The 24,249-nt window shown below is 40.2% G+C and overlaps 1 protein-coding gene across 1 annotated transcript; it reads left to right on the top strand.

The window, feature by feature from the left end:
• The first annotated feature begins 4,081 nt into the window (after positions 1–4,081).
• KRR1 (KRR1 small subunit processome component homolog) lies at positions 4,082–24,142 on the top strand. Its single transcript, XM_066257811.1, has 10 exons — positions 4,082–4,236; positions 9,244–9,416; positions 13,392–13,526; positions 13,732–13,857; positions 13,955–14,038; positions 15,047–15,103; positions 18,495–18,665; positions 20,895–20,972; positions 21,078–21,171; positions 23,615–24,142. The coding sequence occupies exons 1-10, from the start codon at positions 4,152–4,154 to the stop codon at positions 23,773–23,775; spliced, it is 1,164 nt and encodes a 387-aa protein (XP_066113908.1). The 5' UTR covers positions 4,082–4,151; the 3' UTR covers positions 23,776–24,142.
• Positions 24,143–24,249: the final 107 nt, after the last annotated feature.

Here is a 24,249-nt window from a genome sequence, read left to right as displayed (position 1 = left end):
CTTTTTCTCTCATGCCCCGTATCAAATCTATCTGGAAATCCTATTGTATCTACTTTCAAAATATACACAGAACCTGACTACTTCTTCTCGCTTTTATTTTAAACCCCTGGTGACCATAATTTACCCACTTAGTTGCTGTTGTTGACTCCTTCTTCTTCTTCTTTTTTTTTTTTTTTTTGTGTGTGACAGAGACAGAGAGAGAATCAGAGAGAGGAACAGATAGGGACAAACAGACAGGAGAGGAGAGAGATGAGAAGCAACCATTCTTCATTGCAGCTCCTTAGTTGTTCATTGATTGCTTTCTCATATGTGCCTTGACTGGGGGCTAGAGCAGCGTGAGTGACTCCTTGCTCAAGCTGGCGACCATGGGGTCATGTCTATGATCCCATGCTCAAGCCAGCGGACCCTGCACTCCAGTTGGTGAGCCCTTACTCAAGCCAGAAAGCTTGGGGTTTCAAAGTTGGGCCCTCCATGTCCCCGTCCGATGCTCTATCCACTGCGCCACCACCTGGTCAAGCTGCTGTTGACTTCTAATTGGTCATTTCATTCCTCAGCTTGAAATCTTTTAGTGGCGGCATACTAGGGTTTAATCACTATTTTGGATGAATAAAGATGAGTTATAAAGTTACACTTAACTATTAAATTTCAATGAAATTTTTCTTTCTTTCTTTCTTTCTTTCTTTCTTTCTTTCTTTCTTTCTTTCTTTCTTTTCCTACAGACACACAGAGAGAGAGTCAGAGAGATGAACAGATAGGAACAGACAGACAGGAAGGGGGAGGGATGAGAAGCATCAGGTCTTTGTGTGGCACCTTAGTTGTTCATTGATTGCTTTCCCATATGTGCCTTGAGCAGGGGGCTACAGAGAGCGAGTGACCCCTTGCTCAAGCCAGCGACATTGGGGTCATGTCTATCAGCCTATGCTCAAACCGGTGACCCGGCACTCAAGCTGATGAGCTGCACTCAAGCCAGCAACCTCAGGATTTCAAACCTGGATCCTCTGCATACCAGTCTGTTGCTCTATCCACTGTGTCACCACCTGGTCAGGCTCAATGTAATTATTTTTACAGAGCCCATACCATTATTTCTAGACATACTGGTAGTTTTTTTAAAAAAAGATTTTATTTATTCATTGGGGGGGGGGAGAGAGAAGGAGGGGAGGAGCAGGAAGCATCAACTCCCATATGTGCCTCGACCAAGTAAACCCAGGGTTTTGAACCAGCAACCTTAGCATTCCAGGTCGATGCCTTATCCACTGCACCACTACAGGTCAGGCTCTATGACATAGTTTTAAGCTAAATGTTATTAGCTACTACTAATTATTTTCATTAATTTGGTATCACTTCACTGAAGATCACATACAGTGGATTCCAAAGTACTTGTCCTTTCTAAACTTGCATGAGGGAAACTCCCTATTTGTACCCCCAAATTGCCTGGATTGTAAATCATAATAAACAGCCTCTGTGACTCAACACTGAAGAAATATGGCTGCACACAAGGTCCTGAGGTCAGGTTGCCACAGTAACTTTTCTCCCATCTTCCCAGAGTTTAATTGCTCAATTCTAAAATTACACACCCTTGAGTTCAGCATGCTTCTACTCTGCCTGGCCTCAGCTGGCAAAAAATTAAATGAAGGTATTATTTTTTATCATGATTATTTGCTAATGATTTATACTTAGAAATTCCACTAGCCTGTGTGACATTGTTCTTTCTTCCAGCATATTATCATTAAAATATTTTTATTATTTCTTTTTTGCCAATCTGTTGGGTGAAAAGTGGTATTATATCTGTATGCTTTTCTGACAGTAATGCGGTTCAGTATATGTTTATCAGCAATTGGATTGGCTCTGCTGTAAACTGTCGCATTGGTCAGGGTTCTCCAGAGAAACACTATACAGAGAGCATAATCATGTGATTGTGTTTGCCTGGAAAGTCCAAAATCTTCAGGGTGGACCAGCAGGTTGGAAACCCAGAGAAGGATTGCTGGTGCAGCTCAAGTCCAAAAGCTACAAGAAAACTCAGCCCTCCTTCCCACAGAGCTACTAATGGTCAGACTGCCTGGACTTGAAGTCTAATTCATTACTTATTAGTGACTGAGTTCCTGAAATTAGGAAAATAAAAACCTGCTTCATAAGATTTCTGGGAACATTAGAGGAATTGCTTCTCACTTTATAACTTTCACCTGTTATGTGTTCTATTACGGGAATTTGCCATTATTTTTTGTTTGTTAGCAAATTGCAAGAATATAGAAATGAAATTACTACCTGTCATTTGTAAGACACATAGAATAAAAGCAAAAAACTTAACATAATCATGAGTCTTGGAATCTTTTGTTTCTAACCAACAATCTGTTTTCTACATGTACCTCATAAGAATCTTTTATAGAAGATACACAAAGATGGATTTCAGATAGCTGTTTCCCATTTCACTGATTTGAGAAATTCAACCCATCAAAACCTTTCTTTCTTTGCACACGCATATGTGCACGCGAAAGAGAAAGAGAGAGAGAGAGAGAGAGAGAGAGAGAGAGAGAGAGACAGGAAGGGAGAGAGATAAGAAGCATTAGTTCTTCGTTGCAGCACCTTCATTATTCATTGATTACTTTCTCATATGTGCCTTGACTGGGGGCTCTAGCCGAGCCAATGACCCCTTGCTCAAGCCAGCGACCTTGGGCTCAAGCCAATGACCTTGCTCTTCAAGCCAGTGGCCTTTGGGCTCAAGCCAGCGACCATGGGGTCCTGTCTATGATCCCATGCTCCAGCCAGTGACCCTGTGCTCAAGCTGAGTGAGTCTGCACTCAAGGTGGGGACCCTGGAGTTTCTAACCTGGGTTCTCAGTGTCCCAGGTGGACGCTCTACCCACTGCACCACCCGCCTGGTCAGGCTCAAAACCTTTTACTATTTGGGTTGCAGAAAATTTTCTAAACGGCAGGCAAGCAATAAAACCAATCATTAAAAGAAGTGTTATCTTTAGCAAGTTTAAAAACTTTTAGATTTCCAGAAGTGTAAAGATTTGTAGTAGTGATGAAGGTCACATCTTGAATCAGTCAGATGATACGCAGTATTGGGGTAGCCTGGAACAGCCATTTTAGAAAATCTTACTGTAGGTGAATTACTTCAGAAGAGTTGCTTAATTACTATCCCTCTAGCTTAGAAAGACAAATACCAAGACCCTAGAATATTAACACCAGAAGGACTTCCAAAACCTACCTTGCAAAAATTATTTTTGTTTTAACTTTGGTTTTCCCACTTCATAAATTTGGTTTTGTTTTAATGATTAGAAATAATGCACATAAAATACCTTGCACAAAATAATCTCTCAGTAAATGGTAGCTAATTACTGCATTTCCTGCCATTGAGAACTACACATTCTCATACTAGTACCTTCCCCCAATGCCTACCAGGGGGTCCTCGGGTTACGACAGTTCTGCTCCTCGGACAGTGATGTAACCTGAATTTTGGTGTAAGTAGAAACACAGCCTCGCCTAACACAAACAGAACAATAGCGCTTTTACCAGTCCAAAATGCTGTACGTACTGGGGGATGCTAACTCCCTCACTCATCTGCCACATTACTGTACATTCTTCCACCACACGCAACCAAACTAGTTCACCTACGTTGTCCGTAAGAACAATGCTAACAGCTTAAGCTGAGACAGCCACGTCTCAATTTTTTAGTTTTAGGGGCGTGAGCATTGTAAACTCCAAAGGTATGTCGAGACTGTAACCCGAAGACCCCTTGTACTTGACTACCATTTAAGTATTTATCAAACTAGAGACATCAAGGGTAATTAGGTTGCACTCTAGGGCCAAACGCTGGTGTTCCTCCTCTAAATTTAGACTTGGAGTCGAGGGTAAGATTACAGACAAAAATCCATCTCCAACTCGCTAACAATGCTCAACTACAATTCCCAGCATGCAGCCAAACTCCGTGGTTGCAGTGCATCCTGGAAAAGAAGTCTCTGGCTCTCCATTGGCCACAGAGGAGAAGCGATGTAGTTTGGACAAATCCGCGGGCTCTAGCGTACGCACGCACAGAGGCTGCGTAGATCTCCTCGTTTGCGTTCTGCCGAACTGATATTTTGGGTACAGGGTGTTTAGCCGGAGAGATTTGGGGACCGGCCCACTTCCGGTAACAACGGCACCGACTTGAAAATGGCGTCCTCCAAACTGAACGGGACAGCTACAGGGGCTAGAAAAAGTGAATTTCGTAACCAGAAGCCAAAGCCAGAGAACCGAGGTAAGGCTGTGTGGGAACCGAAGCCTGAGTTTCGGTGTCCAGATTAGATTGCTTTCTTCGCTTGTGGGGAACGTGCAACGCCGCCTGGAGTCTGTTCTCTCAAGTTGAGGACCTATCACTGCTGGGTTTTAGGGTGTCCATTGGGCCGGGCCTGCAGAACCCTCCGGCGGAGACTGTCAGTCACGTGCGCTTAACCAATCGCTGTTGTGAAAGGCCCCAGAGTGCAGTTGTTGCGGAATTCGTCTTCTGTAGGATGAGGGTTCAGGAATTGCGGAGGGTGTTGCGGCCACGGCGGCAAGTCCTTGATAACTTGAGGGAGGCGGTAGGAGTAGGAGGTCGTTATTTGTTTGAAAGGCGGATAATGAGGAGTGAGACAGATGTAGTGATGAGGAGGAGATATCTGGTGTGTCCTGAACTCTAGTTTGTGATTTCCTGAAGAAATTTTGGCACATTTATCATTATTATTGTTTGTCACGGTGTTAAAACTAGACAACACGACTTCTGTCAGGGTGTTAAAACTAGACAGCACGACTTCTACTCTTGAGACTGCCCTGCTTTTAAATTACTGTCTTGTTTTATTTTTATCCATTTTCTTCGTTATGAATGATAGGAAGAGAGCCTAGAGAAATAACCCCGGGCCTCAGCAACCATTATTTTTGGAAGGTATTAAAGGTGTTGTTTTTAATTATGAATGTACACAACAGAGTACAGTATACAGTATATACAGCTTAAAGAATAAAACCATTCGGCTCAGACCATTGAGCACAAGAAAGCATTACTATACTCCAAAAGCCCCCTATAAGCACCTCTCAAAACATACTTTTTCTTTTTGAGACGTGAAGTAACTGTTCTAAATCATGTTAATTATTCTGTTCTTTTTTCTGCATAATCTTTACCACCTATGCACAGAGCAGTTTAATTATGCCTGTTTTTGAATTTCATATGAATGAGAGAAGATTATAGGCAAGGTTCTATGTCTTGCTTTTTAGGCTAAACTTTGTTATTTAATCAGGACAATACTTGAAACTAATTTATTCTTAAACTGCTATATGACATTTCCTTTATGAATATATGCTAATTTATATTTTCATTCTACCACTGGTGGACATTTGCATTGCTTGCATTGTTTGTTATTATAAACAATGCTACTGTAAACATCTTTGTACATGTCTCTTGGTTTATATATACAAGAGTTTCTGTAGGTTATGTACATGGGATTGGAATCCTTTTAGTGTAGGGTATGTGCAGGTGATTCTAAATCTTTCCCAAGGAGTTTGTGCCTGTTTATACTCTCACCAGCAGTAGATAACAGTTCTCATTGTTCTACATCCACATTAATACTTGGTATTATCTGAATTATGAACTTTTGTATTTTGGTAAGCATGAAGTGGTATCTAGATGGGATTTTTATTTGAATTTTTTTTTTCTTTTTTAGCGAGGGGGCAGGAGGGACAGACAAGGCCAGACAGGAAGGGAGGGAGATGAGAAGCATCATTTCTTCATTGCAGCACCTTAGTTCACTGATTTCTTTTTCATATGTGCCTTGACTGAGGGGCTCCAGCTGAGCCAATGACCTCTTGCACAAGCCAGCGATCTTGGGCTCAAGCTAGTGATCCGGTGCTCAAGCTGATGAGCCCTTGCTCAAGCCAGATGGCGACCTCGGGGTTTTAAACCTGGGTCCTCAGCATCTCAGGCTGACGCTCTATCTACTGCTTGACCGCCTAGTCAAACTGAACTTTTTTATTACTAGTGAGGTTGCACATTATTGCCAATGTTTTTGGGTTATCTGTATTTCCCAGTACCCTCCATGAAAGCTGGAACGCCCACTAGTGGGCGGGAGGGTCCAGGTTGACCAGCACTGCAAAAGTGGGCTGTTTTTATAAAAAGGTTCGCCATCACGGGCTTATATCATGAAAAATCTTCTGATAATATTAGCATGGAGAATAATTTTGATATGGAGTCGATTTAGCCATAAACTTTATTTTTGTACTTTGTTGTTATGCAACAGCTTAGGAAAGCTACTCTGTGCTAGAATAGACTGTATACCAATATTTTGATAACCTATGATAGAAGTTCTGTGAAGTCTTTTTCTTGCATCTTTTTCTTGTCTACCTTGATTCCATTAACTTATAAGAAATCTGTGTAGTTTGCATTTGAATGACTCCAGTTCCTTTTCTGTTTGACCCAAAGAGGCACTAATACATCTTGAGTGTTGTGTTTTAGAAGCCTGAAGTCAGTGAGATGAAATCCAACATCAAGAATTAAAAAGGAAACAAAAAAAAAAAGGAATTAGAAGCAAGTAACTTGTGTAGGAGGAATATGAAAAGAAAATATTGCATAGTGCAGGGTTCATTAACTAGATTCTAGTTTTCAAAAATTTGAATTGCAAATAAATTTTTGATGTGCTATTTCAATTTTTAGTGGCAATATGTGTATAGGGCATCTTATTAAAATTTGAGGCATAGTTGAGACCTTTTAAAAGTTGTTCTTTATTAAAAAAGAAAAAGAAGATAAAAAGAAACAGAAAACAGGTTTACCTGACTGGGGTGGATAACAAAGACCCATTTCCCAGACTTCAGTGTTCATAAGAATCTCCTGATGAGATTGTTTAGAAAGAGATTCTTGGGCCTTGTTGGTCAAATAAGTTTGTAAATATGATATATGTTTGCTCGCTTATAGTTTGCATTGGGTGTGGGGGACAGGCTGTAAGCTGGCAGGGTGGTTATAGCCTAAGGCTCAGTTTTAAGACTAAGCTTTTCCCTACACCCTTGACTGATTGCATGATATAGGTGGTGCACTCTCATGAGGAAGCCCTTTGTGCCTCCGATAAGTGACTTTGTATCAGAGACTTCCTTGTTTGTATATTGGATTAAAGGTTTTGATTTCTACACTATAACGTGGGGCAGACTAGGAGCTTACTCTCTCTGAGTTCCTGAGATTAGCATTAGAGAGGAGAGCAGAGAAAGGCCACGTGGAGGAGAGGAGAGGCAGCCAAGATGGTGGATGCTGAAGGAGAACCAGTTTGTATAGAGTTTGTGCAGAGAAAAGGAGATGGGAAACAGAGGTGAATAAGTCTGGTGAGCTAGAAACCTTTGATTCTAGGAAACTCGGATAAGTCAGTAGCTTTGTGAGCACTGAATGAGTGGGTTTTGGAGCTCAGTGTGTATTTTTACTTGTCCACTGGGTGCAAGCTAGAATTAAAGATAATGGCCCACCAGTTAGTTCTTGGCTCCATTGTTTCTGTTGGAATCCATGGGAGTCCGAAAGACCAGAATAACAGGCTTTATTAAAAGGAAGAAAGGAACCCTGCCGGTCACTTCTCCCGGGGAGAAGAGTACCGGTTACAGACTAAGGGTGAGTTATAAGTGTTTAGGAGAGCCTGAGGGGATACTGAGGCAAAAGTCCTGGTATGTTCCCTTTTACGGCTTTAGGATTTCAGCTTTCTGGAATGCTCCTTCTTGGGGCGCTTGCCAGCTTCTTGGAATTCCTCTGTCTCAGGGGTGATAGTCCAGTAGAGTGAGGTCTGACAGATAAGCGGAACATCAAGAGGGCAGTTTGGAATTCATGTATCTATCAGTTTCATTAAGGGCTGTCTGAATCAAATGCGATCCTGCATGGGCCATGCAGCTGTGATGGTGGCTGCGGCTACCAGCTTTACAGGCCTCATACCAGGGATTCAGATTCAGTAGGTCTGGGATGGAGGCCAAGAATTTCTTTTTTAAGACACTCGCAGTTTATGCTCATGCTTCAGGCCTGTGGGTCATACCTTTGAGTAGTATTGATTTAAGTTCGAGCTGTTGGATTTAAGAGAGTCCTAGTTTTAATAAATGATGTGGCAGATAAATTATGGCCTTTCAGGGGCATTTTGTTTTAATGAAGGACCTTTATATCCCCTTAGATGTAGTCCTCCAGCCCGCTGGGAACTACCAGTGTCGCATGGAAAAAACCTACTCAAGACACAAACTATGTCAAGAGGAAGAGAGAGGGAGGCCTGCCAAGGGAGGCAAGAGAGACCTGAATCTCCTTCTCCCTCAGCTTTTATCGATTAGAAGCAGAACAGAGGTCACAGGATTACAGGGGAGGGAGACCAGGTGACAAGTGGAGAGAATGACTAATGGCCGTTTTGGTGACTTGGAGAAAGGGCTCATTTGGTTAGAACATTCTTTTTCTTTTGCTAATTAACAAGCACAAAGGAAGGGACAATTTTCTAAAGCCCTCACATACATTCCTTTGTGTCTGCACTCAAAGGTCACCCACTCTACTTTCTTGGTGTTTGCATCAATAGACTTTCACTCAGGGCTTTTAACTAAAGTTCCCCAATCCAAGTTATAGAGGGTTCAAGGTTAGATGGATGATTCCCTACACTTAGACAACTCACTAATCATTTTGGACTGAATGTCTTTTATAAAATGGGAAAAATAACACTGGTTCTTCCTGTTTTTCATAGTTATCACGAAAGGTGTATAGAAATAAGGCACATGAAAACTCTTTGGAAAACCTAAAACTCTGACCAATGATTATTAACTGAAAGTGTACACCAGAGTATTATCTTTTAAAAAAGTTTTATGCACATGTACACACATGGAAATATGTATACATATATACATACACATACTCATGCTTCACTTCACTAAAAATTGAAAAGTTACTTATATATATTTAAAATAGTTTTATAAGCAAAATGGTATTTGAATCTTCAACTCTAACACAGTGTAGTACAATGGAAATTACTTGAGTACCTACTGTCAGGCATATGGTAATTAGTGTGGACTCATGGGGGGGAGTCTCTCCTCTTAAAGAACTTTGCTTCATGAGGCAACTGTAATGTGTACAATTAATTTTAATACAGTGTGTTGATGATAATGATAGAAGCCTGTTCTTTGTTGAATAATCTAAAAAGCATAGGAAGAGAAAATGCAATGAGAGTACTGATAGCTTGTAAAAAAATGTATGCATGTGAATGTCCAAAAGTAGGTTAAAATCTGATATGCAAATTATTTCCTGTAGATGAATCAGAACTCCTAACTGTTCCTGATGGTTGGAAAGAGCCGGCTTTTTCCAAAGAGGACAACCCCAGAGGACTCTTGGAGGAGAGCAGTTTTGCCACTCTGTTCCCAAAATACAGAGAGGCTTACCTGAAAGAATGCTGGCCATTGGTACAGAAAGCGTTGAATGAACATGTATGCATATTTTATATATATTTTTTGAGATTTTGCTCCTGCTTATACCTTTACTTTAAGTATATGTGTGTGTGCTGGTGTATTTCTTTTAAGGTGCTAGCATAATTGGTTAATTTGTTTCCTTTGATACTTTAAACAGCCTAGATAAGCTTTATTTTGGTAATCTATTTGTTTAATAGAGTATGGCACTTTGAAAAATTTATATACCTTTAAAATTGTAGGGATTTCAGGGATTGTCTGAAATTCATCTAGGAACTACAAGTCTCACAATGCCGACTCCCATGATGGCAAACCAATGACACGTGTGTCAACACTGACACGCGTAGCCATTTTTGATGACACGCGGCTGCATACCAGAGAAGTAAGGGGCCGCATGCCGAGAAGGACGTTTCATCCTTGGTTTAGCCGAGGATAAAACATTTGCTGTAGTGTAGACACTCTATGCCGGAGGTTTGTAGGCCAAAACAACAGAACTCTGGCACAGAGTGTCTAGTTCTGGGATTTCTGGTTAGGCCGTTAGGGGATCTTTGACCTCACTTCTGGCCTGCGGAGCAGGGAGCAACTGAAATGGGTGGGGGGGGCAGGATGCATCTCTGGGGGCCCTGTGGTCACCATTACCAGCAACCACATAATCACAGCACCCATCATCCAATCTACTGTTCTGGGGTGTCGTGGATTTCTAATTGACCATCATTACTGAGATAAGTGAGGGGGAGGCTGGGAGAGGCGAGGGCCTGTGCTATGGGTGCCATTTCCTGCCATTAGAAATAGCGGCAGCCACCTTAATTTACATAAGATGCAACTTGCAGAATTTCAAGACAACATCTGGGCTCAGGTGTTTATTGACTTGAGGTTAGAGCTTGAGAATCTGGAAAGGTGCCGCTTGGAGAATCAAAAGGAGTGCCACTATGAACAGAAAATTTGGAGTGCCTGGAACCAATTACCAGACACTTTTAGCACCCTGAAAAATATAGCAATGGCTTTACTCACAATTTTTCCCTCTATGTACTTTTGTGAGACCTTATTCTCAGTGTTAAATAATATCAAAACCAACAAAAGAAATATTGACAGATGAAGTTCGTAGCGCTTGCTTGGGCTTGAAGTGTACAAAATGCCAACCTTCAATTGAAGATTTAGCCAATGAAATTCAGCAACAAAAAAGTCACTAATAGGCAGGTTAGTTAAAGAATTCCCCCTCCCCCTCACTTATCTTAGTTCACAGCACCCACAAAAGTTAAATAATATCAAGACCAACAAAAGAAACCGACTGACAGATGAACAAAGAAGTCACTAAGCAGGTAAGTTAAATAATTAGTTTTTGGTTTATTAAATACAATTATATATTACAATTATACATTTTTGTTATTTAAACTATAAATAATTGCGAAATTATGGTTTTTTTCCTCGAAGTGACATACCACCCGAGTTATGCTCGGTTTTTTGGCGAATTTTGACACACCAAGCTCAAAAGATTGCCCATCACTGGCCTACTCTATGCTATGGTCGTGGCCATGTACCTGTTCAGTTTGAATTGAGGCATGTTTCTGTTTAATTGCTTAATTTTCATTTTAAATGAAAGATGTTGCTGCTGCCATGCCTTAGAGTGGTGTACAGTAGTATTTGTTTTTGTTTTTCATACTGTGAGTTGCAGTCCATTACTGGATCCAAAAGTCATTTTAGTGAACATAACCAGTCTTTTTATTACTTATTTATTTAGGGAGCATTTTTTTTCTTTTTTTTTTAGATTTTATTTATTCATTTTTATTAGAGAGAGAGGAGGGAGAGAGAGAGAGAGAGAGAGAGAACAGGGGGAGGAGCTGGAAGCATCAACTCCCATATGTGCCTTGACCAGGCAAGCCCAGGGTTTCGAACCAGCGACCTCAGCATTCCAGGTTGACTCTTTATCCACTGCGCCACCACAGGTCAGGCCATAACTAGTCTTTTTAAAAAATGAATGTCACATGGGGCAAGGATCATTTTTTTGAAGCTTTTGGACCTCACTCTAATCCTCTAATTTTGATCATTTCTATGTGTATATATGTATATGTGTACTAGGTTGTGATATAAAATTATTTCTTGCCTGACCTGGCAGTGATGCAGTAGATAGAGCATTGGACTGGGATGCCAAGGACCCAGGTTCGAGACCCCGAGGTTGCTAGCTTGAGTGCGGGCTCATCGGGTTTGAGCAAAAGCTCACCAGCTTGGACCCAAGGTCGCTGGCTCGAGCAGGAAGTTACTCAGTCTGCTGAAGGCCCACGGTCAAGGCACATATGAGAAAGCAATCAATGAACAACTAAGGTGTTGCAACGAAAAACTGATGATTGATGCTTCTCATCTCTCTGTTCCCGTCTGTCTGTCCCTATCTATCCCTCTCTCTTACTCTCTCTCTCTGTTTCTGTAAAAAAAAAAAAAAAAATTATTTTCCAAACTGAGGAACTGCTCTCAGGTCGTCCACGCCCACTGGGTATGGGGGTGGCTTGGCAAACTGTAAGCTGTGTTTTATAGCTGTCTACATCTGGGATTGGACTCGCTCCCCTCCCCCCAATTTATAGAGACCCAGCCTCGTGTTGAATAGTTCATTACTATGTTAAAATAGCCTTCAGAATATTCTCACATGTCATAAAATAGCATTTTATTTGTTTTGTAGATTTCTTGTTCTTTTCCCTGAGAGTTGATGCACAATTTCCCAGTTACTGGTTTTTTTCTGGACCTGCGAAAATTTGTTTTTACTTTATATTTGGCTAATTCAAACCAGGTTGAAAACATGTTTGAAAGGGAAGTCCATCTTCACCCAAAGGAGCAAATGGCGGATTAGGCTGAGGTCCAGGATAGGGAAGCCATATAGCTTTACATTTTTACCTTAGGTCTTAAGTATGGCCTCATTTGGATTGGTTGAGATGCATACATACATACATACATATATAAAGTGTGTGTGTGTGTGTGTGTATTTGCATTTTAGGGGTTCTTTAAAAAATTTTATTTTGAGAGAGAGATGGGAATCATCAACTTGTAGTTGCTTCATTTTAGTTGTTCACTGATTGCTTCTCTTAAGTGTCTTGATGGGGGTGTGCAGTGGGGGGTTGGTGGGTGGAGAGGGCGGGGAGGGCAGCTCAAGCTAAGCCAGTGACTCCTTGCTTAAGCCAGCAACCTGGGGCTTCAAGCCAGTGATGTTCAGAATCAGGTTGATGAGCTTGTGCTCAGGACAGTGACCCTGGGCTCTAGCTGGCATCTTTGGGGTTTTGAATAAGGGCCCTTAACGTCCCTGGCTGATGCTCAATCCACTGTGTCACCATCGGTCAGGTGGAAAAATTTTTTTTAATTTATTGATTGATTTTAAGAAGAGAGGAAGGAAGAGAAAGAGACAGAGAAACATTGATTTATTGTTCCACCTATCTATGTGTTTACCAGTTGATTCTTGTATGTGCCCTGATTGGGGATTGAACCTGCAATCTTAGCTTATTGGGATGGTGCTTTAACCAACTGAGCTGTCTGCCCAGGGCTAGATTGATACATAGTTTCTAAACTAGAGCTAATTAATCTTTAGTTCAGCAAATACAAAGTATTCTAAAACCAAGTAAGTATAAATGGTTTCAATGGCCTGAGCTTCTATATTCTTTGAAGTATGAAAGTAATCAAGCATTGTTTATATTGACTCCCCAGCCTCTTCAAGGAGGGAGTAGGTAAAATTTTTAAAAATTTAAATTTATTGAGTTTTAGAGAGAGAAGGAAGGAGAGAGAGAAAGAGACAGGAACATCACTCTATTCCTGTATATGCCCTGATTGAGATTCAACCAGCATTTTATGTGCTTTGGGATGATACTCTAACCAACTGAGCTGTCTGGCCAGGGCACTGCAGTAGGTAGAATTTTAGAAAGAGATTAATTCATAGAAAGTAATTGTTAGATTAGAACAGGCTCTGTAGTTATTTAAAATTGAATTCATTTTAGACAGCTGTTTGCTCTTTCCTTCTTGCAGCACATTACTGCAACCCTGGACCTGATCGAGGGCAGCATGACTGTGTGTACAACAAAGAAGACGTTTGATCCATATATCATCATTAGGGCCAGAGACCTAATAAAACTGTTAGCAAGGAGTGTTTCGTTTGAACAGGTAAATTTACAGTTACAGAGGTTTTGCTTATTTGTGCCAACATTAGAGAGTATTAGAGAATACTGCATCTCTCCATTCCCCCACCCCTCTTCCTCCCACCCTCCCGCCATGGTTTTCATTATTCTGCTTAGATATCAGGTAGACTTCGAAAAGAAATGTATTTGTAAAGAGTATTGGTGGAATATTTTCTTTATTTTTTCAAAAGGCAGTACGAATTCTTCAGGATGATATTGCATGCGACATCATTAAAATAGGTTCTTTAGTAAGAAATAAAGAAAGATTTGTAAAAAGAAGACAACGGCTTATTGGTCCCAAAGGATCTACACTGAAGGTACTTTTTATCAGTAGAAAACTTGAGTATCTGCCTTCGTCATTGGTTTTTTCAGTGTATTTCAACTGAACTTCAACTTATTGTTCCTTTGATATAGGCGTTGGAACTCTTAACAAACTGTTACATTATGGTACAGGGAAACACCGTTTCAGCCATTGGACCTTTCAGTGGTTTAAAAGAGGTGAGAATTACTTAATATCTTTAGTTAATTTTCAGCAGAGAACAGATTAAATAATTTGGTTATAATATATTGTTTTATGATTACTATATTTTTTTAGAGTGTGCTTTTATGATTACTATATTTTTTAGTATTTACCTTTAATTAATACTTTGTACTTCCTGGAGTATGAGGGATTCCATTGCTCCTGTACCCAACATATTATGGCCAACCTTTGACAATTATAGAGACATCCATTTCTTGATTAGAAGGTCTGCACACCATCATTCCTTCCACTCCAATTTTAAATTGGTATTTAAGCTGTTAGTCTGTAGCACATATGAGTTATGTGCTACATAATTTCTTTTCCTTTAAGATACATTTTCTTTTGTTTGAATTTATTGTAATGTTTATTTTGTAATGTTTCCATCAACATTTGTTTTAACTTGTTATGAGAAAATCTATGGAGTAGATACTGTTGTCTGAATCTGTGAGGCCTTGTTTGTTCCTTTCCAGGGTCTTTAAAAGAACTCTGTTGGACCTCATTCTTGTAAATTATCTGCTCTTTCCTCATGGGCCAATAGTAACTTAAATACACTGAATACTATAAAGTCTAAATATATTGTTCACCTCTTACAAAAGACCCTTGAGGTCTTTTAATTTTTGAATTACAAATGAGGAAGCCGGAACAGGAAAATTTAAGTGACTTTCCCATATGAAGTGGCAATCCTATTACTTAAGCCCTAATTTTCTGACTAAATCCCGCTCTCTTTCCCCTACATCACAGTTCCAGAGTGTTGTACTAGTTCTATATGTCATATTTTAGCAGTACAATTGAGTATCACTATTGTACCCACGGGAGGTTGACTGTTACGAAACATCTAGCGGCCGCTAAGAGCAGTTGAAGGAACTATTATATTCAATTTGGTAGCCATTGCCTAGTTTGTAGGATTTTTTGCAATATGATAATCCCCTTTGGCCTTCTACCTCATTTGTTAAAGTGACTAATTCATTTTTCTTTGCAAATTTCAGGTTCGAAAAGTAGTCCTAGATACTATGAAGAATATTCATCCAATTTATAATATTAAAGTGAGTTAATTACATGTTGCTATAACAGTGGTTGTCAGACTTCTTTTAGAAACCTTTCTTTTTTTTTAAAGCAAAGTAGAGAGAGAGAGAGAGAGAAGAACAGACAGGAAGAGAGAGAGGAGAAGCATCAACTTGTATTTGTGCCACTTTAGTTGTTCATTGATCTTGCTCATACGTGCCTTTACTGCAGGGCTCCAGCTGAGCCAGTGACCTCTTGCCCAAGCCAGTACCTTGGGTTCAAGCCAGAGAACTTGGGCTTCAAGCCAGCAACCTTTGGGCTCGAGCCAGTGAGCATGAGGGTCATATCTATGATCCCACACTTAAGCTGTCTACCTCGTGTTAAGTTGGTGACTCCCATGCTCAATCCAGCGACCTCAGGTTTTTGAACCTGGGTCCTCAGTGTACCAGGCTGATACTCTATTCATTGCACCACTGCCTGGTCAGGCCAGAAACCTTTCTTAAAATTAAATTTTTATAGAAGTCCAATATACAAAACAGAAAGAGTGAGCTATTTCCCCCCCCCCCCCTTTTTTTTTTCTTTTTAGGTAAGAGGAGGAAAGACAGGCAGACTCACTCATGCCCCCCAACCAGAATCTACCTGGCCACCCCATCTGGGGCCAGTGTTTGAGTACCAGGCCAATTAGCACCTGAGGCTGATGTGCTTCAACAGAGCTATCTTCAGTACCCAGGGCCACTCTCAAACCAGTTGAGCCACTGACTGAGGGATCGGGGGAGTAGCAGATGGTTACTTCTGTGTGCCCTCACTGGGAATCGAGCTCCGGATGTCCATATGCTGGGCCATCGCTCTATCTGCTGAGCCACTTGCCAGGGCAACTATTTTGGGTAAATTAGAGGTAGAATTCAGCCCACTCAACTCTACCCCAGTCCTATAGTTACTTCCTTGGAAATTTAGATCTCTGTGGAGCCCAGTATTGACAGGGACATTGTAATTATTATTTAGTGCTAATACAAAGAAAATCTTGCCTGACCTGTGGAGGTGCACAAAGCATCGACCTGGAACACTGAGGTTGCTGGTTCAAAACCCTGGGCTTGCCTGGTCAAGGCACATGTGGGAGTTGTGGGAGTTGATGCTTCCTGCTCCCCCGTCCCCCATCTCTCTCTCTCTAAAAATTAATAAAATCTAAAAAAAAAAAAAAGGAGAAAGGATTCATAGAATTTTTCGTAGGTACTATCACTCTTGTTTTTATTTTCTTTTTAAAAGTCTTTTTATTTATTGACTTTAGAGAGAGTGGGGTATAGAGAAACACTGATTTGTTCCACTGATTTATACATTCATTGGTTGATTCTTGTATGTGCCCTGACCAGGGATCAAACCTGCAGCCTTAAATTTAAGATGTTCTGATCAACTTAGGTATCTGGTCAGGGTTAATCCTATTTTCTTAAATTGTGAGCCCATGTACTATATTTAAAGATGTGATCTTTCAGAATTTTGCCCTTTACAATTAAATAAAGCCTAGAATATTTCAGGTTGCATTAAAACCTTTTTTTTTCTCTAACACTCAATTTAGTTTACCCAGAATATTTATAGCTTTGCTTTGTTTTATTATTAGCCTTTTGAGAGATCTGTTATATCCCCTGCACAAAGATCCTGACTGAACTTGAAAATGTAACTGTGCTATAAGAAGCTGTTGTTGAGCAGTACATTTGAGTTCAGTTAAAAAGTTTCTCATAGATTGGGGTGGAGGAATAGTTTTAAGTTACATTGGGACAATAAAGATAAAGAGAGCTAGTCATGCAGCTGATTCGTGGTTTGCATCCTTTGATGTTCCAATATTTATAAAATTCAAATGGAGTCAGAAAAATGTGAGGATATTGGTTTTGTCTGATCATGAGGAAGTTTTCTTTTTTCCCCCTGTGGTATTTCAGATGCTACTGAAAGCTTCCTGCTTGCAGGGAACACTATTAAGAACTCTCCCTGCTGTTAAGTTGAATTTTAAGGATGAACGAAATAATGATGAAAAGCTGAATTAGTTTTTTTCTTCTTAATTTATTTTAAAAATTCTGAATTTCTTTTTTAAATTTTTTATTTAATTTTTTTTTAAATTAAATAAGAGGCAGGGAGGCAGAGACAGACTCCTGCATGTGCCTTGACCGTGATCCAACAGGCAAGCCCCCTACTGGGCGATGCTCTGCCCATCTGGAGCTGCTGTTCCATTGCTTGGCAACCGAGCTATTTTAGTGCCTGAAGTGAGGTCACCAAGTCATCCTTAGTGCCCGGGGCCAACTTGCTTAAACCATTTGAGCCATGGCTGTGGCAAAGGGAGAGAAAGACAGAGAGAGAGAGAGAAGGGGAGGGGTGGAGAGGCAGATGGTTGTTTCTCCTGTGTGCCCTGACCGAGAATTGAACCTGGGACATCCACACACCAGACTGATGCTCTACTGCTAAGCCGACCGGCCAGGGCCCAATTCTGAATTTCTTAATCTAAATTTTTAATGGTTTTCTGATGCCTAATTAAAAATTGATGTTAAATATTATTTTATTTATGGAATTGGTTTAATTATACCTAAGAGACTAACAACTTTTTTTTTTTTTTTTTTTGTATTTTTCTGAAGTTGGAAACAGGGAGGCAGTCAGACAGACTCCTGCATGCGCCCGCCCGGGATCCACCCAGCATGCCCACCAGGGGGCGATGCTCCACCCATCTGGGCCTTTGTTGCATCCGGAGCCATTCTAGCGCCTGAGGCAGAGGCCATAGAGCCAACCTCAGCGCCCGGGCCAACTTTGCTCCAATGGAGCCTTGGCTGTGGGAGGGGAAGAGAGACACAGAGAGGAAGGAGAGGGGGAGGGGTGAAGCAGATGGGCGCTTCTCCTGTGTGCCCTGGCCAGGAATCGAACCCAGGACTTCTGCACGCCAGGCTGACGCTCTACCACTGAGCCAACCGGCCAGGGCCTAACAACTTTTTTTTTAAGTGAGGAGAGGGAGATAGACTCCTACATGCGCTCCTACTGAGATCCACTGGGCAACCCCCGTCTGGGGTTGAAGCTCAAATCAGCTAGGCCCATGGCCTGGGCCGATGCTCCAACCAGTGGAGCCACTGGCTGCAAGAGGGGAAGAGGGAGCGGGGAGAAGCAAATGATGTGCCCTGACCTGGAATTAAATCCGGATGTCCATATGCTGGGTCGACTGATGCTCTGTCCACTGAACCTACAGGCCAGAGCCTAAGAACTATTTATAAAAACAATGTTTAGCCCTCAGTCAGGGCACATACAGGAACAGATCAATGTTTCTGTCTCTTTTTCTCCTTTCCTCTCTTTCTAAGATCAATAAATAAATTTAAACAAAAAAAAAATGTTTATAATATCTTAGTTTTACAAATGTATTACTTGAAATTAAAATTTTTATGTTGTTTGTATTTTGCATGACTAAAGACCCTAATGATTAAACGAGAGTTAGCAAAAGATGCTGAATTAAAATCACAAAGTTGGGAAAGATTTTTGCCACAGTTCAAGCACAAAAATGTGAACAAACGCAAGGAGCCCAAGAAGAAGACTGTTAAGAAAGAATATACACCATTCCCACCACCACAGCCAGAAAGTCAGGTCAGTATTCAGTGTAAGTCAGGTCAGTATGCAGTGTTGAATTTCACTATATATGAGAGAGAAACTGTTATGATCAATTTTGTCAAAAACTTTTTTGAGGGTATTTCAGGTGGAATTGCTCTGTGTGTAGACATACAGGAAACTGAAGGGAAGTGCATGGGGTGGGGGACTTCACATGGTGAGTGCAGACTATATCAGGTGGTTGGTATCACTCATGTCTCTGTAGCCACTCTAAAAAATTCAACAATTTAGCCCAAAATGCTCTGTACTTTAGCATAATTCCTATGACCATTAGCTATATGTCCCAGTTTTGAAATCTTAAATTCTAATAGCTATCCTTTTTCTAAATTAGAATACCACTCATTTTGTCAACTCTGGCTTCATTTCCTTTCCAATATTTCCTTTTTTTTTTTTCTGAGACAGAGAGAGGGATAGATAGGACAGACAGACAAGAATGGAGAGAGATGAGAAGCATCAATCATCAGTTTTTTGTTGCAGCACCTTAGTTGTTCATTGATTGCTTTCTCATATGTGCCTTGACTGTGGGCCTTCAGCAGACTGAGTAACCCCTTGCTCAAACCAGCGGCCTTGGGTCCAAGCTGGTGAGCTTTGCTCAAGCCAGATGAGCCCTAGCTCAAGCTGGCGACCTCGGGGTCTCGAACCTGGGTCCTCCACATCCCAGTCCGATGCTCTATCCACTGCGCCACCACCTGGTCAGGCTCCAATATTTCCTTTTTTATCTTGCTCATCATTGTTTTCTTGTATGCTCTCTTTTCCTTCTGTCACATCTGCCCAGGAAAACTTAAACTTGGATCAGTCTAAAACTTGGCTTCTTTTCCATAATGTGGCTCCAGAGTAGAGGTGGAGAACAGCGTGCCTGTGGTTAACACCCACTGGCAGTTCACGCTTCCAGCCTGAGACAGGCCTGTGCTGGCTGGCGGTTCTGTGCATCCTCTTCGTCCCCTGGGCGCCCTCCCACTCCTGCAGATGACACTGATTTTTATTTCACTGAAATATCTGAGACCATTAGATGGAACTTCCTCTTCTTTCATCTATATTTTTTTTATCTGTATCAATGCCTTCTGCTCTTTTAATTCTGCCTTGACCTATCTCCTGGGGATCTTGCTTCTTCCATTAGAAATTCTTCCCTTTCCCCTTGTTACTTGTGCTCAACATGTGAACCCATCCCTTTCTGGGTCATGTCTGTCTCCACAGTCCTGTGTTTGGAGTTTTCCAGGGAAAGTTTGATGAGAGGTCAAAGGGAAAAGAATGATGATCGTCATGGTGAAAAAACAATGAAAGTGTTGGATCAGAGGTATCGTAGGGACAGGGAAGACAGTGAAGCCAGAAAGAAATTGGTCGAGGGAAAGCGGAGTAACCTAGTGATTTACCCATACTTCCGTTTTACCTGCCTTCTTACTGGTCCGTCCTGTAGGTAGAGGTTGTCTTATCTTTTTCCCTTGCAACTGTAATGTCTCAGTTGATTTATTCTGCCACTTATTTACTGATAATTTATTTAACCTATGCATGCCACAGGTTACCCATACATAAAATGGGTATGGGTATCTCAAGGAGTTGTTAATGAGGATTAAATGGATTAGTAATTGTAAAGTGCTTACAACCGTGACGAGTCTAGAACATTGCCTTAGATACAATATTGCTATGCATGTGCAAGATAGATCAATTTCAGTGTCAACTATATAGTGAATGAATGAGCTGTAGCTTTGTAACTAGTGTTTCATTAGTCACCAAATCCTGACCAGTCTTGCTTTTCATTTTGCATGACACTGCCTTTATTCCAGGCTTTTCTCTCTTCCAATCTTCTGTACCTTATACAGTGCTGCTTTGGTCACTTCACTCTTAGAAACTTCAGTCATTTCAAAATCATGTCCCACCTCCTTTGCCTGATGTTCAAGCTTCTTCAGGCTTCCTCAAAGCTATCTTTCCAGTTTCCTGTTACACTTTTCTAAATCGGTGACCTTCCCTCTACATAAAGCAGTCTGTATTATATTCAGTGAGCATATCCCCTGCTCTCCTCCCTCCCTGCTTTTGTGCTCGTGTTCCCTTCAGCTTAGAGTACATTTCCTCCTTTTTCTCGCTCCCTTACTCCCTTTGTGAACTAATCATAGATTTTTGACCCCTCTGTCTTTACCTCATGGACATTCCTTTCTTAGGAAATGACCGCCATCTACATTATTTCTGATGTAATTGTAATACTGATTTCAACAGACTGATAAAGAATTGGCTAGTGGTGAATACTTTTTGAAGGCAAGTCAAAAGAAGCGACAGAAAATGGAAGCAATAAAGGTAAGACTGTGTCTAGCACACATTAATAGCAAAATTCATAGAAACTTGAACTCTTATTAAACTATAAACGGTGTTTTACTGTTGTATTTTTTATTAATAATATAGGCTAAGCAAGCAGAAGCTCTCAGTAAGAGACAAGAGGAAAGAAACAAAGCTTTTATTCCACCTAAAGAAAAACCCATTGTGAAACCGAAGGAAGGTAAAACTTGTTTCCTAACTCTTGGTGTGATGTAGAAGTCTGTTATATGAAAACTAAACCCTTAGTGAATTTACCTAAATCTCTTAGAGTGTTAGGTAAAGAAATAACCAGTATTTTCCATTAATTTGCTTAGCATTTCATTAATCACTACTCCTAGGGCAGTGGTTGGCAAACCGTGGCTCGTGAACCACATGCGCTCTTTGGCCCCTTGAGTGTGGCTCTTTGGCCAGCTTAGGAGTACCCTAATTAAGTTAAAAATAGTGTACTTACCTGTATAGTTTAAGTTTAAAAAATTTGGCTCTCAAAAGAAATTTCAATCGTTGTACTGTTGATACTTGGCTCTGTTGACTAATGAGTTTGCCAACCACTGTCCTAGGGACAAGACACTGAAGTAATTTATAATTGAGTAGCAGCTAATGCCTATGTAAGTGTCACAGACAGACAGCCCTCTCCTAACCTCTGGGTATGCCTGGGAAGGACCTTTGGGTTTGTAAGGTATAAACCAGCCCTGACTGGTTTGCTCAGTGTATAGTGTTGGCCCAGCATAGGGATGGCCCAGGTTTGATTCCTGGTCAGGGCACACAGGAGAAGCCACCATCTGCTTCTCTTCCCCTCCCTCTCCCTCTTCTATCCCTCTTCCCCTCCTGCAGCCAGTGGCTTAGTTGGTTTGATCGTGGGCCCCCTGGTCCTGAGGAAGCTTGGTTGGTCCAAACATCAGCCTCAGGTGCTAAAAATAGCTTGGTTGACTTGAGCATTGGCCCAAGACAGGGGTTGCCAACTAGATCACAGTCAGGGTGCATGCAGGAGTCTGTCTCACTATCTCCCCTCCTCTCACTTAAAAAAAAGAAAAGATATAAACCAGAGCAGTGACTCCTGTGAGAATAAAACCTTGAGATTCCTGAGCTGTACTACCAAAACTCTCAGAAAGAGCTTATCATAAGTTGTGCTTTTCTTCTCTTATGTGATCTGTGGCTTAAAGTTTGATCCTATATTATTATTATTTAAGATTTTCTTTATTGATTTTACAGAGAGAGAGCAGGGAGCGAGAAATACAGCTCAAAGTTGCTTCACTTTAGTTATTCATTGCTTGCTGTATGTGCCCTGACCAGGCAAGCCCAGGGTTTTGAACCGGTGACCTCAGCATTCTAGGTCGATGTTCTATCCACTGTGCCACCACAGGTCAGGGATTTTATTTCTATATTGTTAACGTGGTTTCCCATCTCTTTGGGCTAAATGACACTAACAGAATAATAGAAAGGTTTTATTCAGGGGCTCTTAAATAGATGCTCAGCGGAAACACTGGCACCTTTTCTTCTCCATTCCTGGCCTCATTTTGAATCATCCCTCCTCTTTTGCATTTCCTTTCCCACTAGTAACATTTGTACTGTTCCTCAAGTAACTTCACAAAGTGGCCAGTGGTATGGTGAGGGGAAGGGTGTCACTGGCAGCATTGCACACAATCTCTTGGTCAAAACTAGATATAAATTATTTTACTATTTTATATTACGTGTGGACTGCTGTAAAAATACTGTATTCTATGGAGCTCATTGGTTATGTGAAAGTTAAAAATGTCAGCATTGTATTTCCAGTTTGTACAACAACATGTGAGTTTTGTACTTTGAGGGTAGTTCAATAGTTAAATTTCAGTTTATTAGGATAAAAAATGTAGCTGTTTAACTGTAGTGGAGGTTTTAAATCTCTGTTCCTCAAGTTGCTGGGTAGTGTGCATGATATTTTCTTGTGAAGTTTTTGTGCTCTGAATACTGTTCTTTAAATGGTAAGATAAAGTTGCAGTTTTTTGCTGCTTTCTTTATTTTAAGATTTTGGCATTGATTAGATGGTTGAGTTCTCTTAAAAGGGCCTCTAAATACTTTCAGATAATTACTTTTATTACCAAAATCTTGTTCAATAAAATTTTACTAATTTTTACTAGTCATTTTTTGAACTAACATTTGGAAAACTAAGTTTCTATGTGGTATTAGATTAAGCTTAGTTAATTAAAATTATTGAAGCTGTAAGGACTGACTACATGTAATATTCTTCATAAAATGTGACTTTAAATTATTTTAATGTGGAAATGGAAAACTGGCCTATTAATGGTACTTAAAAGTTCTAAAATATGAAAAATACAGGTAAAAATATCTAAATTCAAGTATGATGTAAGTGTAGGAAATGTAGTATAGTTGAATCAAGTAATTAGTTCACATAGCTAAACAATAAAGCTATTTTCATTTATACTTTAATGTATTTTTAGAGTATTTTATGATTTTTTTTCTCAAAGAAATTTCTAGGTTTTTTTTAGTCAGATTGTAATTGTTTTGTATTTTATAAAATGATCTTCAAATTATATCAGTATTCTAAAATTATTTTCCTGAGTACATATTTTACGTGTTTTATTTAGTAAAATCTACAGTTACATATATTGTGTTTTTAATTTGTCTAGCTTCTACTGAAACCAAAATTGATGTGGCTGCCATCAAGGAAAAGGTTAAGAAAGCAAAGAATAAGAAACTGGGAGCTCTTACAGCAGAAGAAGTCAAACTTAAAATGGATGCAGATGAAAAGAAAAAGAAGAAGAAAAAAGTAATACACAAAAAAGCCTGAACTAGAGCTTCTTCAGCTAGCTCCTTTGTAAAGGACTTTGAGATACTAGGGCATTAGTCACCTCGTGTAAGAATAATACTCCGATTACTTTTTTCTGAGTTTGTTTTCTTCTTTATGATGGTGTTTATATATACAGCTGTTCTTTATAAATTATAATATTCTTACTATGTTTTTTGAAAAATTTTATACAAGAGAGCGGTATATATGTCTTTTTGTATACATGGCACCTAATCTGTTCTAGGCAGGCTTGGTCTAGCATGATTTTAGTAGTAATTCTTTAGGTCATTTATGTAAAGATTTTTAAAATGTGGCTATTGTAATTATCAAGTTGAATGTCTGATGAAACTGGTTAGTCTTTAAATACGGGGGAGGGGGACAAAAATAGGTTTATAATTGTGAGTATGTGAAACGTAGAGTTTATTCTATTATTATTTATTAATTATTGTGTTCTTTTCCATAAGAACAACTGCAAAT

This window comes from Saccopteryx bilineata, chromosome 2 (genome assembly GCF_036850765.1).
Source record: "Saccopteryx bilineata isolate mSacBil1 chromosome 2, mSacBil1_pri_phased_curated, whole genome shotgun sequence".
Lineage (NCBI taxonomy): Eukaryota > Metazoa > Chordata > Mammalia > Chiroptera > Emballonuridae > Saccopteryx > Saccopteryx bilineata.
Note: the sequence above shows the minus strand (reverse complement) of the source record. Positions and strands in the feature narration are given on the sequence as shown.